Source organism: Tiliqua scincoides, chromosome 1, assembly GCF_035046505.1.
Source record: "Tiliqua scincoides isolate rTilSci1 chromosome 1, rTilSci1.hap2, whole genome shotgun sequence".
NCBI classification, from domain to species: Eukaryota; Metazoa; Chordata; class Lepidosauria; order Squamata; family Scincidae; genus Tiliqua; species Tiliqua scincoides.
The window spans coordinates 282,672,959-282,697,245 of NC_089821.1; the positions used below are offsets into that span (position 1 = coordinate 282,672,959).

The 24,287-nt window shown below is 44.6% G+C and overlaps 1 protein-coding gene across 3 annotated transcripts in view; it reads left to right on the forward strand.

Annotated features, from left to right (window-relative positions):
- Positions 1–24,287, forward strand: part of LIN52 (lin-52 DREAM MuvB core complex component) — a 103,914-nt gene that overhangs the window by 19,411 nt on the left and 60,216 nt on the right. Inside the window, exon 6 of one of the 3 annotated variants that reach the window (XM_066612045.1) lies at positions 13,492–13,519. The exons of the other annotated variants lie outside the window; for them this stretch is intronic. Within the exon in view, the coding sequence (XP_066468142.1) occupies positions 13,492–13,511 (20 nt within the window). The 3' untranslated portion in view covers positions 13,512–13,519. Of the gene's footprint in view, positions 1–13,491; positions 13,520–24,287 lie in introns of those variants that run through there. 3 annotated transcript variants of the gene reach the window in all.

Consider the following 24,287-nt stretch of genomic DNA (forward strand, 5'->3'; position numbering starts at 1 on the left):
GGCATATACCTACATGACTGGCCAAATAAAGGCCAGATATATGCTATTAAATGCACTTGGATTGTTTTGGGAATGTTATCCCAACTTTACAAGTTAATGGAATATTCATGTGGTTTATGGTTGCCACTGGGCCTAGATGTGGAGACACTGAGGAACTGTCACTGGGCCCGAATCTAAGGAACCATGGGTGGTGTCCTACTTGAATATGGGAATTTTTCAGCTCACTCCCCTCAAGAGCATTCTTCAGAGTTCCTCCATGAGGCACAAAGTGATGCACAGAAGGAACAAATTCCCCCCAGGTGTGTACAGACAGCAGCACTTTCTGCTTGCACACAAGTGTTGGGGAGGAGCCTGACCAATTCTTGCTTGAGACCACCCTGATTATAAACCAGGTGGTTTCTTTAGACCAGGTGGTGATTGCAGTGATATCAGAAGACAGATGTTTTATATCTCCACGTTCTGAAAATGGGGGATCTATAGATGTAAAAACTTAATAATATTTGAGTTAGTGGCATCCACAAACAAAAGAAGTGGATTTTTAAATATCTGTAAACAAAATTATAGGTGCATGGATTGGAATGGATGCCTGACAGTTGTTTCATGTGTGTGTTTGCCTGTCTCGTATTGGGTAATTTCCAGAGTGGCATTATAACTTGGATTTTATAAGCTGGTGCTCATATAGGTATAACCAACCACTAACAAAATGGACTATGTCCCACAAACATTACTTACTGGAAACAGGCTTGTCCTATTTTAATCCACCTGAGAAAAATGAATTGGCCCTAGTTTGGGACACAACTGTTTTCTTCCATTATCACAACTGTTTCTTTGCACCAGAGACTACACTGGATTATACATAATTTTATTTAATTTACTTGTTAAACTTGAGTTATTGAAGGTAGAAGATTCATCAATTTACAGTTTTCAATTGTTAAGTAAATTATGTGAATAACATTGGTGAAAGCAAGTAGATAGGGTATTGGACTTAGATCTGGGAAACTGGGGTTCTTGACCCACTTCTATAAGAGCAGTGTTTCTCAAACTGTGGGTCGGTACCCACTAGGTGGGTCGCAAACCAATTTCAGGTGGGTCCCCATTCATTTCAATATTTTATTTTTAATATGTTAGACTTAATGCTACCAAGATATGTGACTGCATTTGGAGAAATGTCACAGTTCTGTACTTCTAACAGGCTACTATGAAGATGCTTTTAACGATGATAGTAAATGGGACTTACTCCTGGATAAGTGTGGGTAGAATTGCAGTCTAGGTTCTTTAAAAATTTTACTGCTTGATGATGTTACTTCCAGTCATTACATCACTTCCAATGGGTCCTGACAGATTCTTATTCTAAAAAGTAGGTCCTGGTGCTAAAGGAATGCAAACCACTGCTCTAGTGAACTTACTATGTAGCTTGGGTAAACATTGGTCTTTCAGCCTCTGTTTGCCATCTGTAGCATTAAAGTAACAGTGAACTAAGTCAGTGGTTCCCAAAGTTGTGGGTCATGACCCACTATTGGGGACCAAACCTGGGCCATTCCTCCTTAAGGGGAGTGGCCCAGGATTGGTTCCTTTACAGTGCTGCTGCAGTAAGCCAGGGATATTCTCCATGTACCCAGGGGCATTCTGTAGCCGCCCAGGGGTCCTGGAGACTTGCAGATGCCTCTGCTCGGCTGCAGTGAGCTCCAACCTGCTATCAGAGCTCACTTTGCGCAAACCGGAAGTCAGCTGCAATAGCAGGTTGGAGCTCATTGCAGCCATGTGGAGGGTTGCGGAGGTGGCTGCAAGACCCCCTGGGAGGCTGCAGGATGTCCCTGGGTCTCCACAGCGTCTCGATCGCTGCAGTGCTGTTGGGGCACCCTGCCCCTGCAACGATGTAGAGTGGTCCCAACATCCGAGTAGGACTTTGGGAACTGCTGAACTTAGTCATGTGACATGTTGACAAAGTAAAGTATGTATAGTATCTGAAATGAAATGAGGCACACAAGTGAGGAGTGGTAAAATATGTAATATAACTCTTGAATCCCCATGCACATTTTTGGTTGGCTATTTCATTAGGGTATTGTACAAGATGTTATGGTTTTTAATATAAAAGATGAATACTGTAGTCTTGAAGCATTAAAAAAAGCACAAAGTGAGGCAGACTACCTGTCCACATCTGAATGGCATCACAGTGTTCTGTAGCAGAATATTAATTTTAATGTAAGAGAGATATCCATGCAAAATTGGCTACCTCTAAAGTTCCAAACCAGTCATTCTATATGGTTAACTTGCAGAATGGCAATGCTGCATTGCAACTGAAACTCCAGTTCAAATATAGCTATATAGCTCTATTTTAAAGTGTTATCCATTTTCTTGGTAAAACATGTATTTGTCTCTGTCCAATTACATAGGCTTTGCAGGGCTAAATTTCCAATGGCATTTTAGGTGGCATAAAATGGTGAAATTTAACACTTAAAAATGATTAAGTAGGATACAAGGTTTTTTTTTGTTTTCCTGGTGTGTCTGAGATAAGAGCCTCCTTTGGGATTTTGTAAAAGGTTCATCTTGTTCAATCTTGCCTTTTTCTCTTTTCTCAATGCCAAGGTCACCAGGTCAAGATTCCTTTGGTTTGCTCAGGTTAAAACCTGTTGCTGTTTTCTCAGTTTACTAGAAGCAGTTCCGTTTCTAAATATATGGTCCTGCAGAAATCAATTATTGTACAGCTTCTTTTTTTCTTTTTCTTTTTTGCATCCCCAGTCAGCATAGCCTGGAAGGAACTTATGTACAATCTAATATAGCTAGCCTGGAGCTCTGTGACAATATCTAAGTGCCTCATTAACTCCTGTATGCTAGAACAAGATAAAAATGTCATCATGCCCCTATCAGATGCCTGATATAACCTGCTGCAAGCTGGAGTGTCATTAGTTTAAATTCTCAATCAAACGCCTTCCTTGAGCTTAAGGAGCAGTGATTAAACATGGAGTGTCCCCTGAGGGCTCTACAGCTGTCATGAGGCTTGGGGTGGGTCCCCTCCCTTACCAACCAGAGAATCTTGAGCCAGAGGTCCCAGTGGGGCGGGCCCTCTTCAAACCTCCACGTGCCTGTCCCAGCTGTTCTGCTTTGCCTAATGAATTGCTTTACAGGAAGAAACTGGGTATTGTCATCACAAGCTGCTTTCCCCCCAGGGACTGAAGTCAGCCTCGTAATGACTAATGTTAGTGATAGTAATTGAAGTGTGATGGCTCTCTGGGGACTCTCACCATACTTGATACTATCAGGCACTTGTGGCTGGTGCAAGGCTGTGAAGAGCTCAAAAGTGATTTTTCATCACTCAGCTTCCATACACTTTTCCAGTATGTTCTCCACATGAACTTGCTGAGTTTGTTTTTAATGGGTGGTCCAGGAGATTTATTTCCCCCTTGCTTCTGTAGTCAGTGGTGTCTGAACTGTCTTGGGAATTCTTGGAAGTTATTCTGTAAAAGGGCTGTGGGACCTGACTCTCCTTGTAGCTGTTTGCAACCTTACTGTAAGTGTTTGCCCTTCACTGCCTTTTGAACTGAGAGGTACATATTCATGTAGTAGTATGTAGGTCCTTCTCTTTCTGAGCTCTTGGCTTGTTCTGTGAAAATTCAGTAAAACAAAACTTTCAACTACTCTCTAGTATGATTTTCCCCCTTTATTGTGAATAATAAAATGACAAAACAAAAATATTGAAAATAACAAATCCAAAAAAACGAAAGGGGGGTTAAAAAAAAGAATCTCTAGATTGCTAGTATAACAAAAAAAAAAAAAAAGAGAGAGACTGTTCAAGATTACAAGCAGCATCCTCATTGGGCTCCATGTGGCAGGTTTTCTTCTGCCAGAGTTCCCTGCAATGGACCTTCATGCAGCTTCTGTACCAACCCCTCATCACAGATCAGGCCTTTTCTATTTATCTTCCTCTCTCCTTCCCCAACTTCCACCCTTCCCTGCTTCCTCCTTCTCAGGCCCCTAAGGTTGTAACAGCATTCTTCCTGTACTTCAGAAGGTCTACAAGACTGCTGTCCCAGTTATCCTCCCCAAAGGACAGGCCTGTTACTGAATATTTGGCAGAGTGGATTAACTGGGGAGTGAAGCAGGAATGAACAGGAGAAAGTGTGGAGTAGAGTCTAGGTGCAGTGGGTGTTTTATGCATGCAAAATGTCTCACAGGAAGGAGGACCACCAATAGAGAGAGGTAGATCAAGGGAAAGAGCCAGGAGGCTAGTTTCTATTGGGGGTATAGTGTCTCAGTGAGCAAGGCTTTATGTTGTGGTCGACAATTGGCAGCTCCAGAGCCAAATTTGCCTCTCTACTCCCTTTACTAATTAAATCAATAGTTACCCCTCCTGATGGCTCTTTGGTGTGTGTTTCCTTTTTGTTCCATTTTAAGTGGTTCTTGTTTTCTTACTTGTTGTTACACATAATATGCAGCTCTGTAAGCTGCTTCGGCATGGGAAAGGTGGGATATAAAATTTTCACATAAAATAAATAAATACTAATCCTAGAGGCAAAAGAGGTTTGGATATGCATAACACCTGTGGTAATGTCACTGGGAATGCTGCATTTGTGCTGCCCCTGGGACTGAATTCCCTTTGATAAAAGGGAATGTGCCAACAGGTGTTCAGACTTGGCTCCTCATGGAAAGCCTCCATGGCCTGCTCCTTTTGCACTACTGGCAGGGTCAGGATATTGCCTATTATCAAACTCCTCAAGCATCTGGATTTTGCTTCTGTTACTGACAACGTACAGGATTATTGTAAAAGGAAAGTTTAAACTCCATAGTATGATTTTTGTGAACATGAAGAAGCTTACCATGTTATGTATTGGATCCTACTGTGATTTTTGCCTATCAGAAGAATATTTATACTTCAGAATCTTTATTTCATAAAGTATTGAATATAGTTGGCCTTAAAGGCATGTGTGTTGTGCTTAATAATATAATCTTATGTATGTCTACTCAGAAGTAAGTCTCCCTAATGACGCAATCCTATCCTGCCCTGGAATAGGCAAGCCAAGAGGCTTGCGCTATATCCAGCGCAGGATAGGGGTCCAAAGTGGCTCAGCCAGAGGTAAGGGGAAACTTTTCCCCTTGAAGCTGCTCCAAGCTCCCCAGAAACAGGGGTTGGGATCCAGCATAACTGCTGGATCCCAGCCCCACCTCCCACTCAACCACCTGTCCCCCGGGCCACCCCCCCATCCTCCGCCCTGGAACGCCTCCCTCCCGCCTCCTCCCCACCCACCCTAGAGTTTTATGTTGGCCAAGCTTGGCCTATGCAAGACTCGGTGCCTGTGTTGGCACACTTGTGGCCCTCCTGGGCCAGTGCAAGAAGTCCCAAGTACTTTTCTGGATTGCGCCCTAAATTGCATAGGATGTACTCCTACCATGAGGGCTTAGGGTTGCAGCTGAAGTGTTTTGTTGAAGTAGGCTGTGTTCATCAGGTTTGCTCTTTTTTTTGTTGATTTTTGTGCTGCTGTGTGTTGGGGCTTCTGTACAAAAGTGAATGCTGTAGTTACAAACTGCTGGTATGAATTCTTAGTTGAAATAAGCTATTGAGACAGCATAGATTTAGAAAGAGAGGACAGATAATTGAATTACCATTAACAACATTTGTAGTGGAGCAAATTGCTAGGGATACAGAGTTTTGTCCAGAGCTGCTTTTTAATTAGTTGAATTTGGAGGACTTCTTGACGTCACAACAATCTAGTTCAAAATTAATTACTAAGAGACACAATAGAGAAGACATTTTCAACCCTTTCTCCTTATTTTCTCATGCAATTTCTGATGGTAATCTCTTATTGTAGATCAGTGGTTCTCAAACTTTTATCACTGGGATGCACTTTTTAGAATGAGAATCTGTCAGGACCCACCAGTAGTTACATCGTCAAGCAGGAACATTTTTAACAATCCTAGGCTACAAACCTACCCACACTTACCCAAGAGTAAGTCCCGTGATTATCATTGTTAAAAGCATGTACATAGTAGCCTACTAAAAATACAGATCTGTAAAATTTCTCCAAATGCAGTCATATACCATGGTAGCATCAATTCTCATATATTAAAAATCAAATATTGAAATGAATGGGACCCACCTGAAATTGGCTCTTGACCCACCTAGTGAGTCCCTACTCACAGTTTGAGAAACACTGTTGTAGATAATTATATAAATACTTAGATTTTTTTTTGTTAATTGAAATATAAAATTAATCTGCACACTCAAATAGCAGTTAGCTGTGTGCATTGTTCAGAAGCTTGATGGTATGTTGTTCCTCCCAGAGGGACCAATACCTGCATCAGCAGTCTTTTGACCACATTTATTCAGAGTTTACTTTGGTGGTAATGGGAGCACAATCTACTGCTTTAGAATGTGAACCGCAACAAATATTTCCATTTGTAGCTTGAGAAAATTTTTTATGTTTTGCATACATGGGTGCAAGAACGCTGGTCCTATTTTCTGTTACAATCAGTAGTCAAAATCTGCTTCAAGTATGTATGTGGATACTCTTAAAACGATTTTAGGTGTCATGGCCATAGTTCATCTCTCATTAGTAAATGTTCAGGCCAAATGCTACCATTATAATTAGTTTTACGCAAGCATGTTCTCTCAATATTTTGCTCTGGTTTAACTTAATCAATTTTAAAATCAATTTTTGTTAAATAGTGCATTGTTTATACAAAAAATACCTTATGGTAGTTTCAGACTTGGTGGTTTTAAGCAGCATGCCTGTTTTGAAAAAACTTTCTGTATTCACCAGAAGCACATCTTTTGGAGGAATTGGTCTCTTTTCACTTTACTTCTGCCAGATCAAATGCTTTGGATGATTCCATTTAACCTTCTAATCCGGCTGTTAGTTTTGAATTGGTGGTTGCAAACTAGTAGTTTCCATATTAAACTAGGGATCTGAAATAATGCACATTCGTTATAGATATAAGTGTGACACGTAGACATATAGATACCTATTGACCTCTTTTGGACAAAGTTGTATTGAAATAAGGAGCTACCTTTATAAAAATAAGAAATGTTTCAGAAAATAAAGGACATCTGGTAATCTTATCATAGACACACTCAATGTTATTTAAAATGCTGTGGTTTCTGACTTACAGAGATCAAGTAAGTATAATAATAATAACAACTAGGTATTTATATACTGCCTTTCTGGTCATCGGATTACACTCTGACTTTATTCAAGGCGGTTTACATAGGAAGGCGTTTCTAAATCCCTCAAGGGAATTTTTACAATCATAAAGGTTCTCTCTTTCAAGAACCAACAACATTTCAGAATGGATCTTCCTGGTTTGGTCTCACTTCTGGCCTCCAGTTCTCCCACGCAGGCTGACAAGCAGCTCCTCTCTCACATGGAGGGCAGCCAAGACGCTTCTTGCTCACACCAAGAGCAGGTGGAATCACTCAGCTCGGGTTGTCAGCTGCTTCAAGGTCTCACCATTCTCAGCCATTCAGGGAGCTGCCGGTGTCCTCGAACTGGCGACCTTCTGATGTTATCTTCGGGCTACCAGAGGCTCTACCCTCTAGACCAGACCTCCTACCTTGGAATATCCATGACAAAATTGTGAAAGAGGTGATGGTGGTGGTAAGAGCCTAGCTTCTGTCTGGATATATTTCTTGAGCAGGATGGTAGCCAAGTACTCATTTTCTTTCACTCCCTTATTAGAATGGAGGGGCAATGGCACACAGCTTTTTAAACATAAGTTTTGCACTGTCTAATGGGAATGCTTAGAAGCACTGATTCATGGGGGCGGGAATTCTGTTAGGTTTAGAGTGGGCAGGGAGCTTAAAAAATGAGAGAAACTTTCTTGATGAACACATTCCATGTTGGTAACATGCTGTGTTCATACCATTCAGGCACTGTTGGATTCTTCCACAGAACCCATCTTTGTATGACTTTATCATGTATGACTTTATCTGCACAGTGCAGTTTTTAGATCCATAAACTAATCCCTCAAGTAGAGCAGGGGTCCAGGCTAGTGTGCTCAAATGCTCTGTTTGCACATGGAAACTCTTAAGTTTCTTCCCTTTGCAGTGATAGCTCCACAACTCTGTTTCATGAGATTCCACTCCAGTGGGATACTGTTGGAAGCAAGTGTGTGTATCCCATATGAGTGAAAGCACTTTCTGTTCACACATGCGATGCGGTTAGATTCCATCCACAGGGGAAAAAATTCAGAAAGCACTAACTTCTTAGATAATAAACTCAAATAATTCTGAGAAATCTTATTACACTGAGTCCTCAAGTTACGGACAGCTGCTTTGGCGCTTTCATGCAGGCAGTCCAGCCGCTGTGGTACTTTTGTGCAGGTATGATAGCACTGGGATTTGGGATTTTCTTCGCTGTCCTGCTGAAGCAGGCCTTTGGAACTGCAACAGAAGGCATCTATCTCCGGACCAGATCAGACGGAAAGCTCTTCAACCTCTCCAGGTTGAGAGCAAAATCCAAAGTCCAGCTGAAATGTCTGCGTGACTTCCTCTTTGCCGACGATGCAGCTGTCACTACCCACTCTGCCAAAGATCTCCAGCAGCTCATGGATCGTTTTAGCAAAGCCTGCCAAGATTTTGGACTGACAATCAGCCTGAAGAAAACACAGGTCATGGTTCAGGATGTGGACTCACCTCCCTGCATTACAATCTCTGAGCATGAACTGGAGGTTGTCCATGACTTTGTGTACCTTGGCTCAACGATCTCCGACACTCTTTCTCTCGATACCGAGCTAAACAAGCGCATCGGTAAAGCAGCTACCACGTTTTCCAGACTCACAAAGAGAGTCTGGTCCAACAAGAAGCTGACGGAACATACCAAGATCCAGGTCTACAGAGCTTGCGTTCTGAGTACACTTCTGTACTGCAGCCAGTCATGGACTCTTCGCTCACAACAGGAGAGGAAACTGAGCGCTTTCCACATGCGCTGCCTCCGACGCATCCTCGGCATCACCTGGCAGGACAAAGTTCCAAACAACACAGTCCTGGAACGTGCTGGAATCCCTAGCATGTATTCACTGCTGAAACAGAGACGCCTGCGTTGGCTTGGTCATGTCGTGAGAATGGATGATAGCCAGATCCCAAAGGATCTCCTCTATGGAGAACTCGTGCAAGGAAAGTGCCCTACAGGTAGACCACAGCTGCGATACAAGGACATCCGCAAGAGGGATCTGAAGGCCTTAGAGATGGACCTCAACAAGTGGGAAACCCTGGCCTCTGAGCGGCCCGCTTGGAGGCAGGCTGTGCAGCATGGCCTTTCCCAGTTTGAAGAGACACTTTGCCAACAGTCTGAGGCAAAGAGGCAAAGAAGGAAGGCCCATAGCCAGGGAGACAGACCAGGGACAGACTGCACTTGCTCCCGGTATGGAAGGGATTGTCACTCCCGGATTGGCCTTTTCAGTCACACTAGACGCTGTGTCAGAACCACCTTTCAGAGCATGATACCATAGTCTTTCGAGACTGAAGGTTGCCAATACAATAATACGATAGCACTAGATTGGCAAGAACTGGCTGTTACCTCTTCTGTACATCCCAACTTCTGGACAAATCTCCAGAATTGAACCAGTATGAAATTCAGGAACTTAGGGCACAATCCTAACCCACTTTGCAGCACCAACATAAGGACAATGCAGCTCCAAGGTAAGGGAAGAAACATTCCTTTACCTTGAGGAGGCCTTCATGATTGTCCCACAACTGAAGGATGTAGCACCCGCCCCACTGTCACAGCTATGCCAATGCTGGAAAGTTGGTTAGGACTGCACCCTTAGTGTAGGTGCAAGGAGTTGGATTTCAGTAGAACGCTTCTTGCATCTGGTTCTGAACTGCCCATTTCTCTCAAATACAAGTAATTCAACTAGAGCAGCCGACTACCAGGGGCACAGCTTAATGTACCTCAAAGTGTGCAACTTCAGCTGCAAAATGTCATATGTTGGGGTCTTTTAAAAATTTACATTTAAAACAGTCTTTGTTTTTCTGAAGACTGCATGGAGTTTCTTAACTCCATCTAAGGAGCAATTGCTGGCCAATCCACATGCAGGGCACTTGAGCTTATAATTCTCATAATTGTAATGAGAATGAGCAATAATGGCTGCTTAGAGATGAGCAGTCTAATGCATTCTGGGGAAGCAGGTTCCTTAGCCCGTAAATCCATTGACCATGCCGAGGTCACTGTTGCAGTGCATTTTTCAGGATGAACCGCATGTTCCCTAGGCTGCCTGCTGCTTCCCTGTTAGAATTCAGCATGCCATACCCTTAGCACCCCGTCTTCTGAATGGAATTCAAAAAGACACTTAGATTTCCATAAATAAATTAGGAATTCAGTGGCATCTTCGGGCTAATCAGGACAGGCTGATAAACCTTGCTAGCTGTTTAATAAATGAATTGTGACTGATTACCTATTAATATGGACGCCTCAGGAATTCACCCAGGGGGAAGCAGAGCAGTGAAATAGAGAGGGGCATGGCCCCCTGGGAAATCAGGGCTTCATGTTTGCAGCTTAAATATCTCTGTGAAGTATCAATAAGGAGGTAATTGAATTTTGAACACAAACATGAGCGCCGGATGGATGGGGGGGGGTCTGATCGTCTCTTCTAGGCCCCTTCATTCTTCCCTCCTCTTTCCCTTGGAGACCACTCTAGTGAAGATAGATGCTAAATCCATTAAATAAAGATTAGACTCTGTCTTGGTAGAAAATGGTAACTTAGCTAGATCCCTGGGCAAATTGGGACCTTTAGCAATACAGAAAATTAAAATATACATTTTTAACAAGTGTGCTATCAACACGCTAATAATGGCTGTCTGGCTTGTGGGGTTTGCTCACCTTTCAGATTTGCTTTTGTTTGTATTGCTTTCCTTGTTTGCTATATTAGACTTTAAGTTCTTTAACAGTGCAGTCCTAGGTATGTCCACTTAGAAGTAAACCCCACTGCGTTCAGTGGGACTTACATGGGAGTGAGTGTAGGGCTACAGCCTAAAGCAGGGATGTCAACCTTGTTTCATATAGTGGGCCAAATAGCATTCATGATGCCTGCTGAGGGACGAAAGTGATGTCATCAAGCAAGAAGTGATATCATTAGTGATCAGAAATAAGCACTTTTGTCTCACTTAGAAACTCATTAGTTGCAAATGACAGAAGAGAAAATACATGATCATATTTTCAAAATATGGGACAGCCCACTTATCATGTGGGCTGTCCTTTCAGCAGTGACAAGTCAGCTGTTGAGATCAGCTGAGGGTGGCACTGAGAGAGCCCAAGGGCCAGATAAAGAGCTTCTGCATCCGGCCCATGGGCCTTTTGTTTGACACCCCTGGCATAAAGGAATGAAAATTGCAGCATTTTGAGACAATTTAATTTGGTTTCCCTAGAATCTATGCATTACAGTTTAACGACTGAGGGCCAAATCCTATCCAATTTTCCAGTGCCAGTGCAGCTATGCCAATGGGGCATGCACTGCATCCTGTGGTGGGGAGGCAGTCACAGAGGCCTCCTCACGGTATGGGAATATTTGTTCCCTTGCCTCAGGGCTGCACTGGTGCTGGAATGTTTAATAGGATTGGGCCCTGAGCTAGTACTTTTTGAGGCACCAGAGCAGACAGGCAGCCCAGTCCTGAGCTGCCTGAGGTACCCAGTTTTGGCAGCACCGAAAACAGCTGCTGACGCATCCTACGTGCCTCGGGCTGCTGCGGGCAGCACCTCAGGTAAGGGAAGCAGCCCTGCAATGGGGCTACTCACTTTACTGCCAACCGAAAGGTCACTGGTAAGGTAAATGCGTTTGTGTAGGGTGTCGAGCCCTAGCTTCACCGGACCTGCCTCTCTGCCTCCCCGCTCCCTCCCCCGGCACACCTCCCACCCGTCCTCTCCCCGCAGAGAGATTAAATTGACTAAATTGACAGGAAGTGTTCTGAGTGCATGAATGTGAAACAGCTGCTCAATAAGAATGTAAGATATCTCTAAGCAAGTCTGTATTCTTTGGGCAATACAGTATTGTAATGATGATGGTGCAGCTTCATCCTTGGTGACAACAACTTTGGATTTTTGACTTGAAAAGAATTTGGCTCTCAGCAGGATAAGGACGGAGAAATGTTTTTACAAGGGTCTCAGGGCCCAATCCTGTCTAATTTTCCAGCACCAATGCAGCCCTGAGGTCAAAGAACACTTGTTTCCTTACCTTCAAAAAGTCTCCAATGACTGCGCCCCCCCCACCGCAAAGTGCAGTGCACATCCTGTTGGCATGGCTGCACTGGGACTGGAAAGTTGGATAGGATTGGGCCCTCAGTAAGGTATGTTAGATTTAACAAGTAACAAGAGAGACTTCATCAGTACAATGCGAACTTTCAACACCTGGAACCCTGGGTGTCACTAGGGCTCCCAATCTCTCCTCCAAAGGCATAAATATATAGTCAGGAATTACCTCTAGCGCTGCAGGGCTAGTTAAGCTTGTCTATCATCCTATCCAATTTATTCTTCCTTCCTGAAAAATACATGTTCCACTTCAAATACTTTCTGTTCTGGCAAAAGGGGAAAAGTGGACAAACTAGTGGGGATCCCTCCCTCATGGAATAGATGGAGAATGAAGCTTGATTAGACATGGAAGTCTGTAGGAAACAAAATTTTGCCTGGAATCTGCTTGACAGGTGCTACTAGCTGTAAAAGACCTCCTATAGCTCAGAATGCCAAGAAAAGTATTCCTCTCTAGCCTAGCCTGTAAAGTACAGTAGTAGCTACAACTGTGGTTGTGGTGTTGGACTTAGACCTGGAAATTCTGGGTTCAAATCCCTAGTCAGCCATGACACTTCCTGGGTGACCTTGGAGCAGTCACTCTGTCAGCTTAAACCACCTCATAGGATTGTTGTGAGGAAAAAGGAGGGAAGGAGCCATGTGCAGCACTCTGAGCTCATTAGAGGAAAGGCGGTATAATAATCTGAAAAAATAAATAATAAATCACTCCATTGTCTTTTTCTTTTGCTGTGCAGCTTCCCCCCCCCCAATCGAACACTCAGTACAACTGAACTTGAAGATTTGTGTAGTTATAGTAGTTCATCTGTGCCTGGATTTCACTTCTCACAAGTGTTCCCCTCAAGCATTTAAGTAGAATTAATGTAGTCAAGTTGTTTTCTACTTGTGTTCATGGTAGTAGAAAAGGCTAGAGAATTCTCTCCAGTACCAACCAGTTCGTGCTCTTCAAGAATGTAGGAGTTGACTTCAACTGATTCATTTTATAATTTCTCATGAAGACAAATGCTCTTTAATGATTGATGGCAGAGTTTTTTCTGATTAGACTTGCTGCCATTTTATGCTATTTATCAGAATCTTGGGTTGTTTTTTTTCTCCTCCCTCCCTTCCCCCCCATCTTCTTTAAGAAATGGGAAACGTAGGGTAGCTTAGGAACAGGCTTCCCTTCAGGAGTGATATTAGATACCTGTTTCTACCAAACCTCTGCTTCTGGTGTCCAGTGCAGACAGTTCAGAAAAGGTTCTCTTCCTGTCACCTTTTTCTGCAGCTCTGTACCTGACTTTCTAGAAAACAGGAATTTGCCTTACCTGGGTAAGTCTTGTTCCTGGTGGAGGCAGGGGGCATTCCTCACCAATGGGATTGTCCCTTGCTGCTGCTGGAGGAAGGGCCAACGAAAAGGTAGGTGGAGCTCCATAAGCACAGGGATCCAGTCCCCAGACACTACTTGCCGAGCCGAGCCGTGACAGGATCTTCATACACACTACTGTGACCGGTTGCAAACTTGCATCACAATTGTACTCTGTTTGGAAAAATGCTTTGCACATAAATAGGTTTTATGAAACAGAAGGGTTTGAAAAAGGGAAAGAGTTCATAGGAAAACCTTAAATACCACCTTGCATCTATGCTTATGCAGTAGAGGGAGTGATCCCCTGAAGTATGGTGGGCGGAATGCCCCCTGCCTCCACCAGGAACAAGACTTACCCAGGTAAGGCAAATTCCTGTTTTCCATGGAGGAGGCAGGAGCATTCCTCACCAATGGGATCTACCAGAGCAGTATCCCTTAGGGGGGGGGCAGTTAGATCACTCACTTTCACATCTTCAGTACCCTCTGGAGAACTTTCTTCCTGAAGGAAGCCTCTGCCGAGGCTGATAGATTTACCTTATAGTGCTTAAAGAAAGTGTGAGGTGATGACCCCGTGGCAGCCCTGCATATAACCTAGAACTATGCCACACTTTCAAATGCTGCCTCAGCAGCTGCCATCTAATGGAAATAAGCCTTTAAACCACCTGGAAGTTGTAAACCAGCTGCCTTGTACACCATCAGGATGCAAACTCTAAGCTAGAGTTACCAGGGACACCTTCTTGCCCATGGTAAGTTACAGATAAAGTGTCCATCTTCCTGAATGGGCGAGTGTGTTCTGTATTTGGAAGCTTAGGACTCTCCTGACACGTAGTGTGTGCCAAGCCATCTACCACTAACACTTTGTGAACCCCCTTGGGGAGGTCATTAACCCAAAGGGAAAGGCATGGTACTGAAAGAGCAAGGATTTGTAGGAGACCTCAGATACCTTCTGTGATTTTACAAAAACAGTTCAGCCACCTTAGATCTAGGATTCCATGCCCCTCTCCATTCCACTTCAGTACTGAAAACAGCACCAAGTAAACCCTGGTACCTGTCGCAGCAGAGGTACTGCCTCTATCACCCCAATATGAGATAGATGGTATATGGCTGCTAGGAGAGCTGCTTGTTTATTTGCATCCCTTGATTTTGAGATCTGCCACAACCTGTCCCTTGGTTTCCTTACAAATTCCAAGGAATAGTCTTTGGAGACATGTCTCCAGGAGCCATGTGTCCAATATTGTGTTGTACCAGGTTCGCACATAATCCTGAAACCTAGCCTGCACCTTGGGTGAGAAACCCCTGTGTGTGTCATCATGCCAACCTGTCTCTAGCTTCATTCCCTGCCTTGGAAGAATGGGAATGCTGGAACTTTCTGTGGAAGTTCCCAGATTTGTGCCACTTGGGGTTGAATTTGGATGGCTCTCTGTTCCTTCCTTCAAGATGAAAGGGGCGAAAGCTCTGGTTGGCTTTAGTCTTCCCTGTTTTGGAAGCTGTGGAAAGTGCTCTGTTTTAGTCCTTGTTTCAATGAGAACAAGGTCTAATGCTTGCCAAATAACTTAGATTTGGAGAATAGGGTCCCCAGTAATCTACTTTGAGATTGCACAGCCACAAATTTCTTATGGCCACCACACTGGAGGTGGTAGCTCTAGAACAAATAGTCAGTTGAGAAAGCAGCTGGCAAGGATAACTTTTCCAAAGTGTCTTGGTTAGCTGGGATAAGGTGTTGTTCCTCCTAGAAATTGGTGGCTCTGGAGAAAAACAAATTGGCTGCTGAGGCCAACGAAATAGTCTAGAAAGCTCTCTTCAGCTACGCCTCAATGCATTTGTTGCATGGGACACAAGGGCCATGTTCCCCATCTGAAGGGATCACGGCCTGAGAAGACAGTGCTGCAACAGGTGCATCCATTCACTGTTGGTACCTTGAGTTTATCTAAGATTCCCTTACGAAGAGAATAAAACTTACTCATGCGTTTGGTGTCTCACTAGCCATGCAGTGAGACCACTCCATGCAGACCACTCCATCTCCATCATTTTAGGATGGGTTCTGGAAAAAGGCATCTCTGCTGGCCTCAGTGGACCCTGAGGAAAGAGACTTTCTGGAGAAAGAAGTTAGAGCTGCAGCACTGGCTCTCATTCTGAGGCTTTAAGGCTCAATAGCTTAATAACCTTATCAAATATCCTGGAAAAAAACTCCCTCTGGAAACAGGTTTTTCCCACTGGTGTGAGCTTCCGCACTCTCCACATCCTCACCATTTTTCTTTTCTTTTTTGGTCCTTTACTGAGGAATAGGCAGCTCTGAATCTGAGGAGTCAGATTGGCCTGAACATTGTGAGAGAGAGCTGGACTGGAAGGGACGAGGTTCCTCAATGCCTGAGGCTGCTTTCCCTTTTCCTACCTTGGTCTTTCAGTTGTTTACGGAGAGTGAACAGACCCTGTGAGGCTAGCTTGCCATCAATCAAGCCCTTGAGCCACAGCACCCAGGACAGGAGGAACAGGGGTGACAGCAGTACCACTGCTTGACCCCTTAAGCTTATTAGCACCTCTAGGCTATATATATAAATATATATTACCACACTGAGCAGCTGAAGAATAACCATCTGGCTGTTCACTGGACCGTTTATGAGGGAAAAACAGAGGCTGGGCCAAAAGAGTGGGAAAACAAACCCCTTACTGGTTTCCTCACTGCATGTGAGGAAAATGTTGCCCACTGAGATACAAAATGGCACCTGCTGAGGTAAAAAACAGAGCTGGTGCTTGTGAGTGTTGAGCAGGCTCTGGGCACACTGATGGAGAATCCTGCCCGTTTGCCCCTGACACTGCAATAGTGACTTGATTGACAGGTGCGCCTCTGCTCCTCAAACCTGCCACCACCTCAGAGAGGCGCGGACCAGACACTGTCAGCCCAAACAGCTGAAATACAAAATGGTGCCTGCTGAGGTAAAAAACAGAGCCAATGTTTGTGAGCATTGGGCAGGCTCTGGGCACGCTGATGGAGAGTCCTGCCCGACTGCCCCTGACACTGCAATAGTGCCTGTGATCAAGGTGTCTTCCTCAGTTGCTCAAACCTGCCGCCACCTCAGAGAGGTGCAGACCAGGCACTGTGAGCCCAAACAGCTGAGGTGAAAAACAGAGCCGATGCTTGTGAGTGTTGGGCAGGCTCTGGGCATGCTGATGGAGAGTCCTGCCTAATTGCTGCTGCAATGGTGCCTTGATGGAGAGGTCTGCCTCTGTTGTTCAACCTACCTCCACCTCAGAGAGGCCTGGACCAGGCACTGCCAGCTCCAACTGCTGAGATAAAAAATGGCACCCGCTGAGGTAATAGCAGACCTGATGCTTGTGAACGTTGGGCAGGCTCTGGGCGCTCGTGGAGAGTCCTGCCTGATCGCCCCCGAACACTGCAATAGCGCCGGGTTGATCCAGGGGTCTGTCGCTGACCCCCAAACCTGCCGCCACCTCAGAGAGGCGCAGATCAGGTGCTGCCAGCCCAAGCAGCCAGTTCCCTCAGTGGGAGAAATGGTGAAAAAAGCGGCAGTTAATGTTTCTGCGTTGAAGTGAGCCGGGCCTCAGCCACATCTGTCAGGCAAAAACGCCTCTTTCTCTCCGGAAGCCAACGGACCCAACCTCGCTGAGGAGGGGAGTTGAGACTGGCTGAAGAGAACCGTTTTCCCTTCGCTTTGAAATCGCTGAGGAGGAGCTCCAAAAGAGATGACTGAACTCCAGCGAGGCAGGGACGGTCTGGGGACTGGATCCGGGTGTTTGTGGAGCTCTGCCCACTTTTTAATTGGCCCTGCCTCCAGCAGCAGCGAGGGACAATCCCATTGGTGAGGAATGCCCCTGCCTCCACCAGGGAACTTTTTTCAGTCCTGATGGTTGGAATGCTTGCTCCTTGCTGCAAAGAAAATGGCTACTTCATCAATCTGAATTGCTCTTAGTAATCATTGGGTGGATCTAGCTAGAGCTCTGAGGGAAAGGCTATTCTCCTCACACTGTTTATGATAGCTATAATCTAGCTGTTACAGTAGTTGTGTTACTAGCATTTAATTCAACAAATGTGTACTGTTTAAAAATTGCATTGGGATTTGGCTTTTATGGCTGTTTATAGAACTCAGAAGTAGCTGATTAACAAGCAGACATATGAAATCTTTGGCATTTCTTTTGGTGCATGTTGTGTTTCAAAGTGAGGCTGCTTCTCATCAGCATAATGGAATGTACTGTATTTTTCCCCTCATAATTTCTTCCAAATGTATGTGCACCTTTCATCTTGAAGCCAATTATATCTGCAGTCTTCTGTCTATAACTGCTTCTTTTTCTTTCATTGTAAATCATTTGTGAGGAAGGACAGATATTGAAATTGCGCCTTCATACTAAAAATGGCTGAGTCCCTAATGATTAATCCATGGCTGCTATTTTTTCTAACACTGTCCTCTAGTGACTGAATATCATCGTTTTAAAAGCATTCCCCAACTGCATCTTACGTATTCTGCCATTCTTGCATCCATGCTCTATCATTCACAACATGTTGACCTTTTTCCTCAAATATCACATTATCCCGTCTGCATTATTGTAATCTAAGCAAATGAAGGGAGTTGTGGCACTGGTATGGGAATTGCGGTTCTTTACCCCAATCACCCCATCATCCCGATCTTTTTTTGTTTAATCCTGCAAGTTATATATAAGATTCTTATATATGCATATAGGGCACAGATTTCAGGAAGAAATGTAGAATTTGCTGGCAATTGATTTCAAAATTGATACTAACACCTCTATATGATAAGATCATAGATCACATCAAAGTAGTGCTTGGAAGCTGGGGCAGTTCAAGTACCAAGGCTGTAATCCTGTACACACTTTCTTGGGAGTAAGCCCCATTGAACGCAGCAGGACTTACTTCTGAGTAGACATGCCTAGACATGCGTGATTATAGTACAAGTATTTGCATGTCTACTCAGCAGTAAGTTCCCTTGTATTCAGTAGAGTTTACTTTCAAGAAAGTGTGAATTGGGTTGCAACCTAAGTCACCCAAATAAATGACCTTTATATGAAACACTGAGATTGCATTAAGAAACTTTGATGAGGCAGTGGGGAAATGTGCAACCCCCTGAACAATGGAAAAATTCACCCAGAAGGCAGAGTGAGCCAATATTGAATTGAATAGCAGGAAAGAGTTGCACTGTTCTGCATCATCAGCATCACAAGTTGCGACCACAACCAGGAATACAAATAATCCATATTACAGCTACAGAAGTAATGATTGCATCTTTTGAGATAGGTCTCGGTTAACTTCAGTATTGTGTAGTCTACTTCAGTGTTTCTCAACATTTGTCCTCTGCTGTACCACTTCACATGATCCATCTATTTGAAGTACCACAGGAAGTAACTGGCAATTACATCATTACAAGTTAACTTCTGGGTTGGGAGGCCAGATGTGACATGACAAACACCAGTAAGAGGCTCAGTGTGGGCAGGAGGGCTTTTTCGTGCCAGAAAAGCATACAGCCTCCTATCGCTGTATGCTGTGTCATGTTCCTAGTCTCGCTGCCAGGTGACACGTGTCCAGGAGTCCACAAGTGCCGCCAGATACCACCTCAAGTACCACTGATTGAGAAACATAGGTCTACTTTATTTTTAAAAAAGTCTGCAGTCTGCCTACTGAAAATATTCAGCCCGTTGTTGAATATTTGCATTGATATCCCATCCTTGATCAAAGGAACTTGGAGGCAACCGTCTGAATATCACTACCAAAGTTGTCCTCGTGAATAAACCCAATTCATTTTGAAGAGCTGTATAGTGTCTGTTTTGGTTCCTGCCTGAGCATTTTTCTTCACGTATTCCGGGGTTCAGCTCTGTTGTTATAAATAGATTCTAGAGCTAAACCCTGACACAATTTAATCACTTGATAGCACCTTATTCTGCAAGTTATACATTATATTTGAAAACGCTATACATAGTGTGCTAGTGAATGAAAAAATGCAGCTCTTTGGTCTGCATACAGTTCTCTGCACATGCACTGAACTGATCTTGGAAGCTTCCAGAACTACTTTGAGCATTCTGCCGCATTCTTAAGTGGGAAATCCCCATGCACATTAAGTGTGTCAGATAGGAAGAATGGCCAGATTACTGAAAGGTGTGCCAGATTGGAGATTGAGGACTCAGAGGGGAAGTGTCCGTATTCCCTCAAGTCCTTGTGGGCGAGCAAGCCCTGGTAAGCTAGGGACTGGTGGTACCAGAAGAATGACCAGATGAATATAACTGCAAGTTTCTCTGTGCCTGCTTGCATTGCTGAAGAATACTGTGCAAGCTGCTTCCTTTACTTGTGCCCAACATTTGATTTGGTCTCAGCCAAATAGGCTAGAAGGGAAATTCCATATGAGTTCACTCTGATAGAGAATTGTATTGCCATTTTTTTTTATAAATGTAATTGTTTTATAAAACAGCCAGTTCCTCAGTACTTTTCAGCTGCCTTCTTCTGATGACCAACCTGCACCCATCCCCAGCTATGAAGTAAACAAACTAGATTCCACTACATGAGTGGTTCTCTGTGTAGATATTGTGTGGCTGTCCTCACTGCATGAAGAGCTAGGGATGTTTTTTCAAATGCAATTTTATTTGGAGGGATGTTTCTTAAAGGAACTGAGGGATTTGGTGGCCTTTCTGTCCTCACGGTGCACAGTGTACACAGTTTCCCTACTTGAGGACAGGAACAGAATGCTCTGACAAAGCTCTAATAACTTCTGAAGTTGGCTCAGCACATGTGCATAACACCATGTAAGCCTGCATGATACATGAAGAACTAGTTACAGCCACCTGTCTTTGCACAATGCAGCACTACTCAATAGTGTGAGTACAATAGGCTTGTGAAATTTAGTTCATAGAGCTAATCTTAAATCTTGTTCTTATACATATATATTTTCAGTACTGTGTTCTGTTGAATATAAGTCATAATAGGGTTATAAAATGGCTTTTTTTTACACCAAGTGATGAGGAAAGAGGGGGAGATACAAAGGACAGTGTTCTAGTTATGAAAAGGCACTCTCTGTGTGCTCAGATGCACTTTCACAGTTTTTTAAGTCCTAGTTTTCAGGTGTTTTTAATAGGCTATTACAGTAATCCAGACTGATTAATCAGTTTTGTTCTATAGTTTACATTTGAAAACTCTGTTTTTAATTTGACATTTGTTGCATTTCTATAACAAGACAAGACTGATAAGTATTTTGCTTGTAGAGATTGCTTTTATTTTTTATCTTTTGAGGAGATTTTTGTCCACAGTACTTTACAATACTTGCAATATAGGATGTAAATTCAGCTCAGGCTCTGAGCACGGTTATTAAACCTTTTCAAGGAAGTCCCTTGCGGCAGCTTCGCAGAGCAGGTGGCCTGCACCACATATGGGGAGTTGGGAGCCTCTGTGTTATCAGAACATATAATCTAAAAATTGTTCAGCCTGTTTTCCTCTCTTGGGGGGAGAACGACCACACTGGACTCTTATGCTAAAAACTAATTATTAACCCACAGTAAACGTCATTCGGCTCAAATTCCAGCTGAAAGTGTCTGGATGACGGATGTCTCTGGGTAGCAAGCCAAGCTGTCATTTGGCTTTTTAATAGTTTGCTTGTCCCACAAAATTCTGACCTTTTTGGATTTAACAGAAAAAACTGAGCATTCTTTTATATTCTTGTTAAAAAATAAAGCAAAGTTTATGGCACAATTAGGGAGAGAATAGTTCACTTCTTGTATCTGCTATTAGCTGTCTGAGATGTGCTGAGAATGTATGCAGAAAGTCTGAGGCTGAACTTCAGAAGTAGAGTAGGGCTGAAAAAGACCCCAGCAGGGCCAGCCCCAAACATCCTGAGGTGGCATGCCAAATGCTGCCCCCTTACCCAGTGATATTCCAGCCTGTGCCCTCCCATTCTGTAGTGTTCTAACTCAGCACTCTTCTCCCCTCCACATTTCCTCTTTGCCCTGTCTTCCTTTTCCAATCTAGTGAATGGAAGTGGAGGAGCAGCAGCAGAGGCAAATAGGTAAACAGAGATGGACACTCCCACCAATCTGCTGCCTTAGTCGACCACTTGTTGGCCTCATGAATGGGCCAGCCCTGGACCCTGGTCTGAAACCTAGGAAGCCACTGCCAGTTAGCATAGGTAATACTGAACTAGATGGATCAAACTAGATGGATGAACCCCTGCTAACTGGTTAAGAGGCACTTTTTCAAGTGGGTGCTCCTCTTATTTAGCAGGGGAAGAGTAACTGGCCCACCTCACCCCAGCAGTGTTTTTTCTAGTGGCTGTCTGCTGGTGTTGCATCTTTTTAGATTGTGGGCCCTTTTGGGACAGGGAGCCATTAGTTATTTGATTTTTTTCTGTAAACTGCTTTGTGAACTTTTAGTTGAAAAGCGGTATGTAAATACTGTTAATAATTAATAATCAGTGATCTGACTTCTTAGAAGGCAAGTTCATGTGTGCCAATCAAAGATAAGAAAGCTATACATGTAATACACTCATTCAATTTTACTATAGGCAGCTCTTGGTTAACAACAGTCTTAATTTGCACATATTTGAAATTTCGTGGTTTGAAAATTAATACCAGGTCTAATTTACACTGGCAGTTTTTGAAATAATGTGGTCAATTAGCTGCTAGTTAGAGGCTAGCAGCTTCCTGGATTGGAGGTCTCCTCTAAAGCCTGAAGAAAAGAGACAGAGAAAATGTGGTCATAGAGCTGCTGCTTACTCCCTGCTCAGACCTCCCGTGTTTCATAGAAGTCACCAGTCCACAGTGTGAGTGTTAATTTGTTGTGAGGAGAAAAGTCATTTAACTGAGCCATTGACATAGGCCAGGGGTAGGCAACCTTAAACACTCAAAGAGCCATTTGGACCCGTTTTCCGGATAAAAGAAAACCTCGGGAGCCACAAAACCCTTTTGACATCTAAAATGAAGATAACACTGCATATATAGTTTTTTTTTTACCTTTATGCTATGTATAAAAAAACTATAGTGTGTTGCTGTATCACACACAGGCCCACCAGATGCCTCTGGGAGCACACAAGACCACAAGAGACCTGCATCCTTGTGCCCCCCCTCGCATCTGGCATTCTGAGGTGGCCACTTCTTAAATCAGGAAGTTGCACAGTCCCTTCATGGCTTGTAGCCTGTGATGGACTTTCCTCCATCAATCTGTCCAGCCCCCTTTTCAAGGCATCCAGGCCAGATGCCATCACCTAGCAGGGAGTTCCACAGACTGATGACACATTGGAACTCCTCATGGCTTGTCACCTGTGATGGACTTTTCCTCCAGAACTCTGCTAATCCCCATTCAAGGCATCTAGGCGGGTCCAGTCACCATGTCCTGTGGCAAGGAGTTCCAAGGGTAAAGGACTGCTCACAACTAGAGATGAGCCAAGCTGAACTCAGGGGGCACCCATCATGGCTTGTCACCCATGGTGAACTTTCCTCCAGAAATGTGTGCAGCCCCCTTTCCAAAGCTCCCAGGCCAGACACCGCCAACACACCCTCTGGCAAGGAGTTCCACAGATTAATGACATGGTGGAGCTCCTCATGACTTGTCATGCAGTGGCGTAGCTGGAGGGGGGCGCAGCGCCCAGTCTGGCGGGGAGCGGACAAGTGGCCCTTCCCTTCAGAGTCACTCCCAGCAGGGGGAGCAAAACGGAGCCGTACAGCTTTCTCCCTGCCCCCCTCCCCCCGTATGGCTCCATTTTGCACCCCCGCCAGGAATGGCTCCGAAGTGAGGGGCCGCTTGCCCGCCTCGCTGAGGATCCCTGCCAGCCTGAGTGCTCCGCCCCCCTCTGGCTACGCCAGCAGGCCACAGGTGAGGAGTTCCACAGGCCAGTCACCACTGCAGCTCCTTAGGGCTGCACATCCCCTGCAGCCATGCCACTGCCCCCCGTGCCCAGGCTCTCCTCCCAACCTGGGCGGGCCGCCAACTCTCACAACGTCCGCCTCAGGCGCCTGTGGACGAGCAGCCTTCCTGGAAGTGCCCACAGAGCGCCCTGATTGGCCGCGGCCGCACCACGTGATGCGCCGGCACTCTCCTGATTGGCCGCTGACGGGCCCGGCCCGAAGCCCCGTTCTCGTCAGCGGGGCTTACTCCCGGGTAAGCGCGGCTGTGATCGTGGCCTCCGCCGTCGCGGTGGGAGCGGAGTGCGCCTCCCTCAGCCGCCACTGGGGAAGGAGCAGCTCCAGGAAGCGCTTAGGGTCCTCTCCGGCGCCTAAGTGTGTCATTCAGCTAGCAGGGAGCGCTCTCTCACCCCCTTTGCCGCTTTCACCCGAACTCCGTAGCCGCAGCAGACGGCTGAAAGAGCTGCATGTGGCTTCCGAGCCGCGGGTTGCCAACCCCTGACATAGGCAGTCTCACTGTCCTACTTCCAGTGGCCTCCCCCCTTAGTTCTCAGTCATTAATGCAAGTGCTCAGTATTGTTTCCCCAACCCATACCAATTACAGTGGTTCATATGGGAAAAGTAGTTTCAATTTACACATTTTCAATATATGCACCAATTTCCAAAAACACAACCCTGCATAAATCAAGGGCTGCCTGTATTAAGATTGTGTGAATTTTGGTACTGTACAAGATTGGGTGCTTGTGGGGTGAGATATTAAGATCATTACTACTCCAAAACCTTTCTCATGTGCTCCTAAGCAAAGTAGTACTAGACTAGTAGCACTTTTCCTAAATCTGTCTCCTCGATATTTATATTTTAAAATTTCTTAT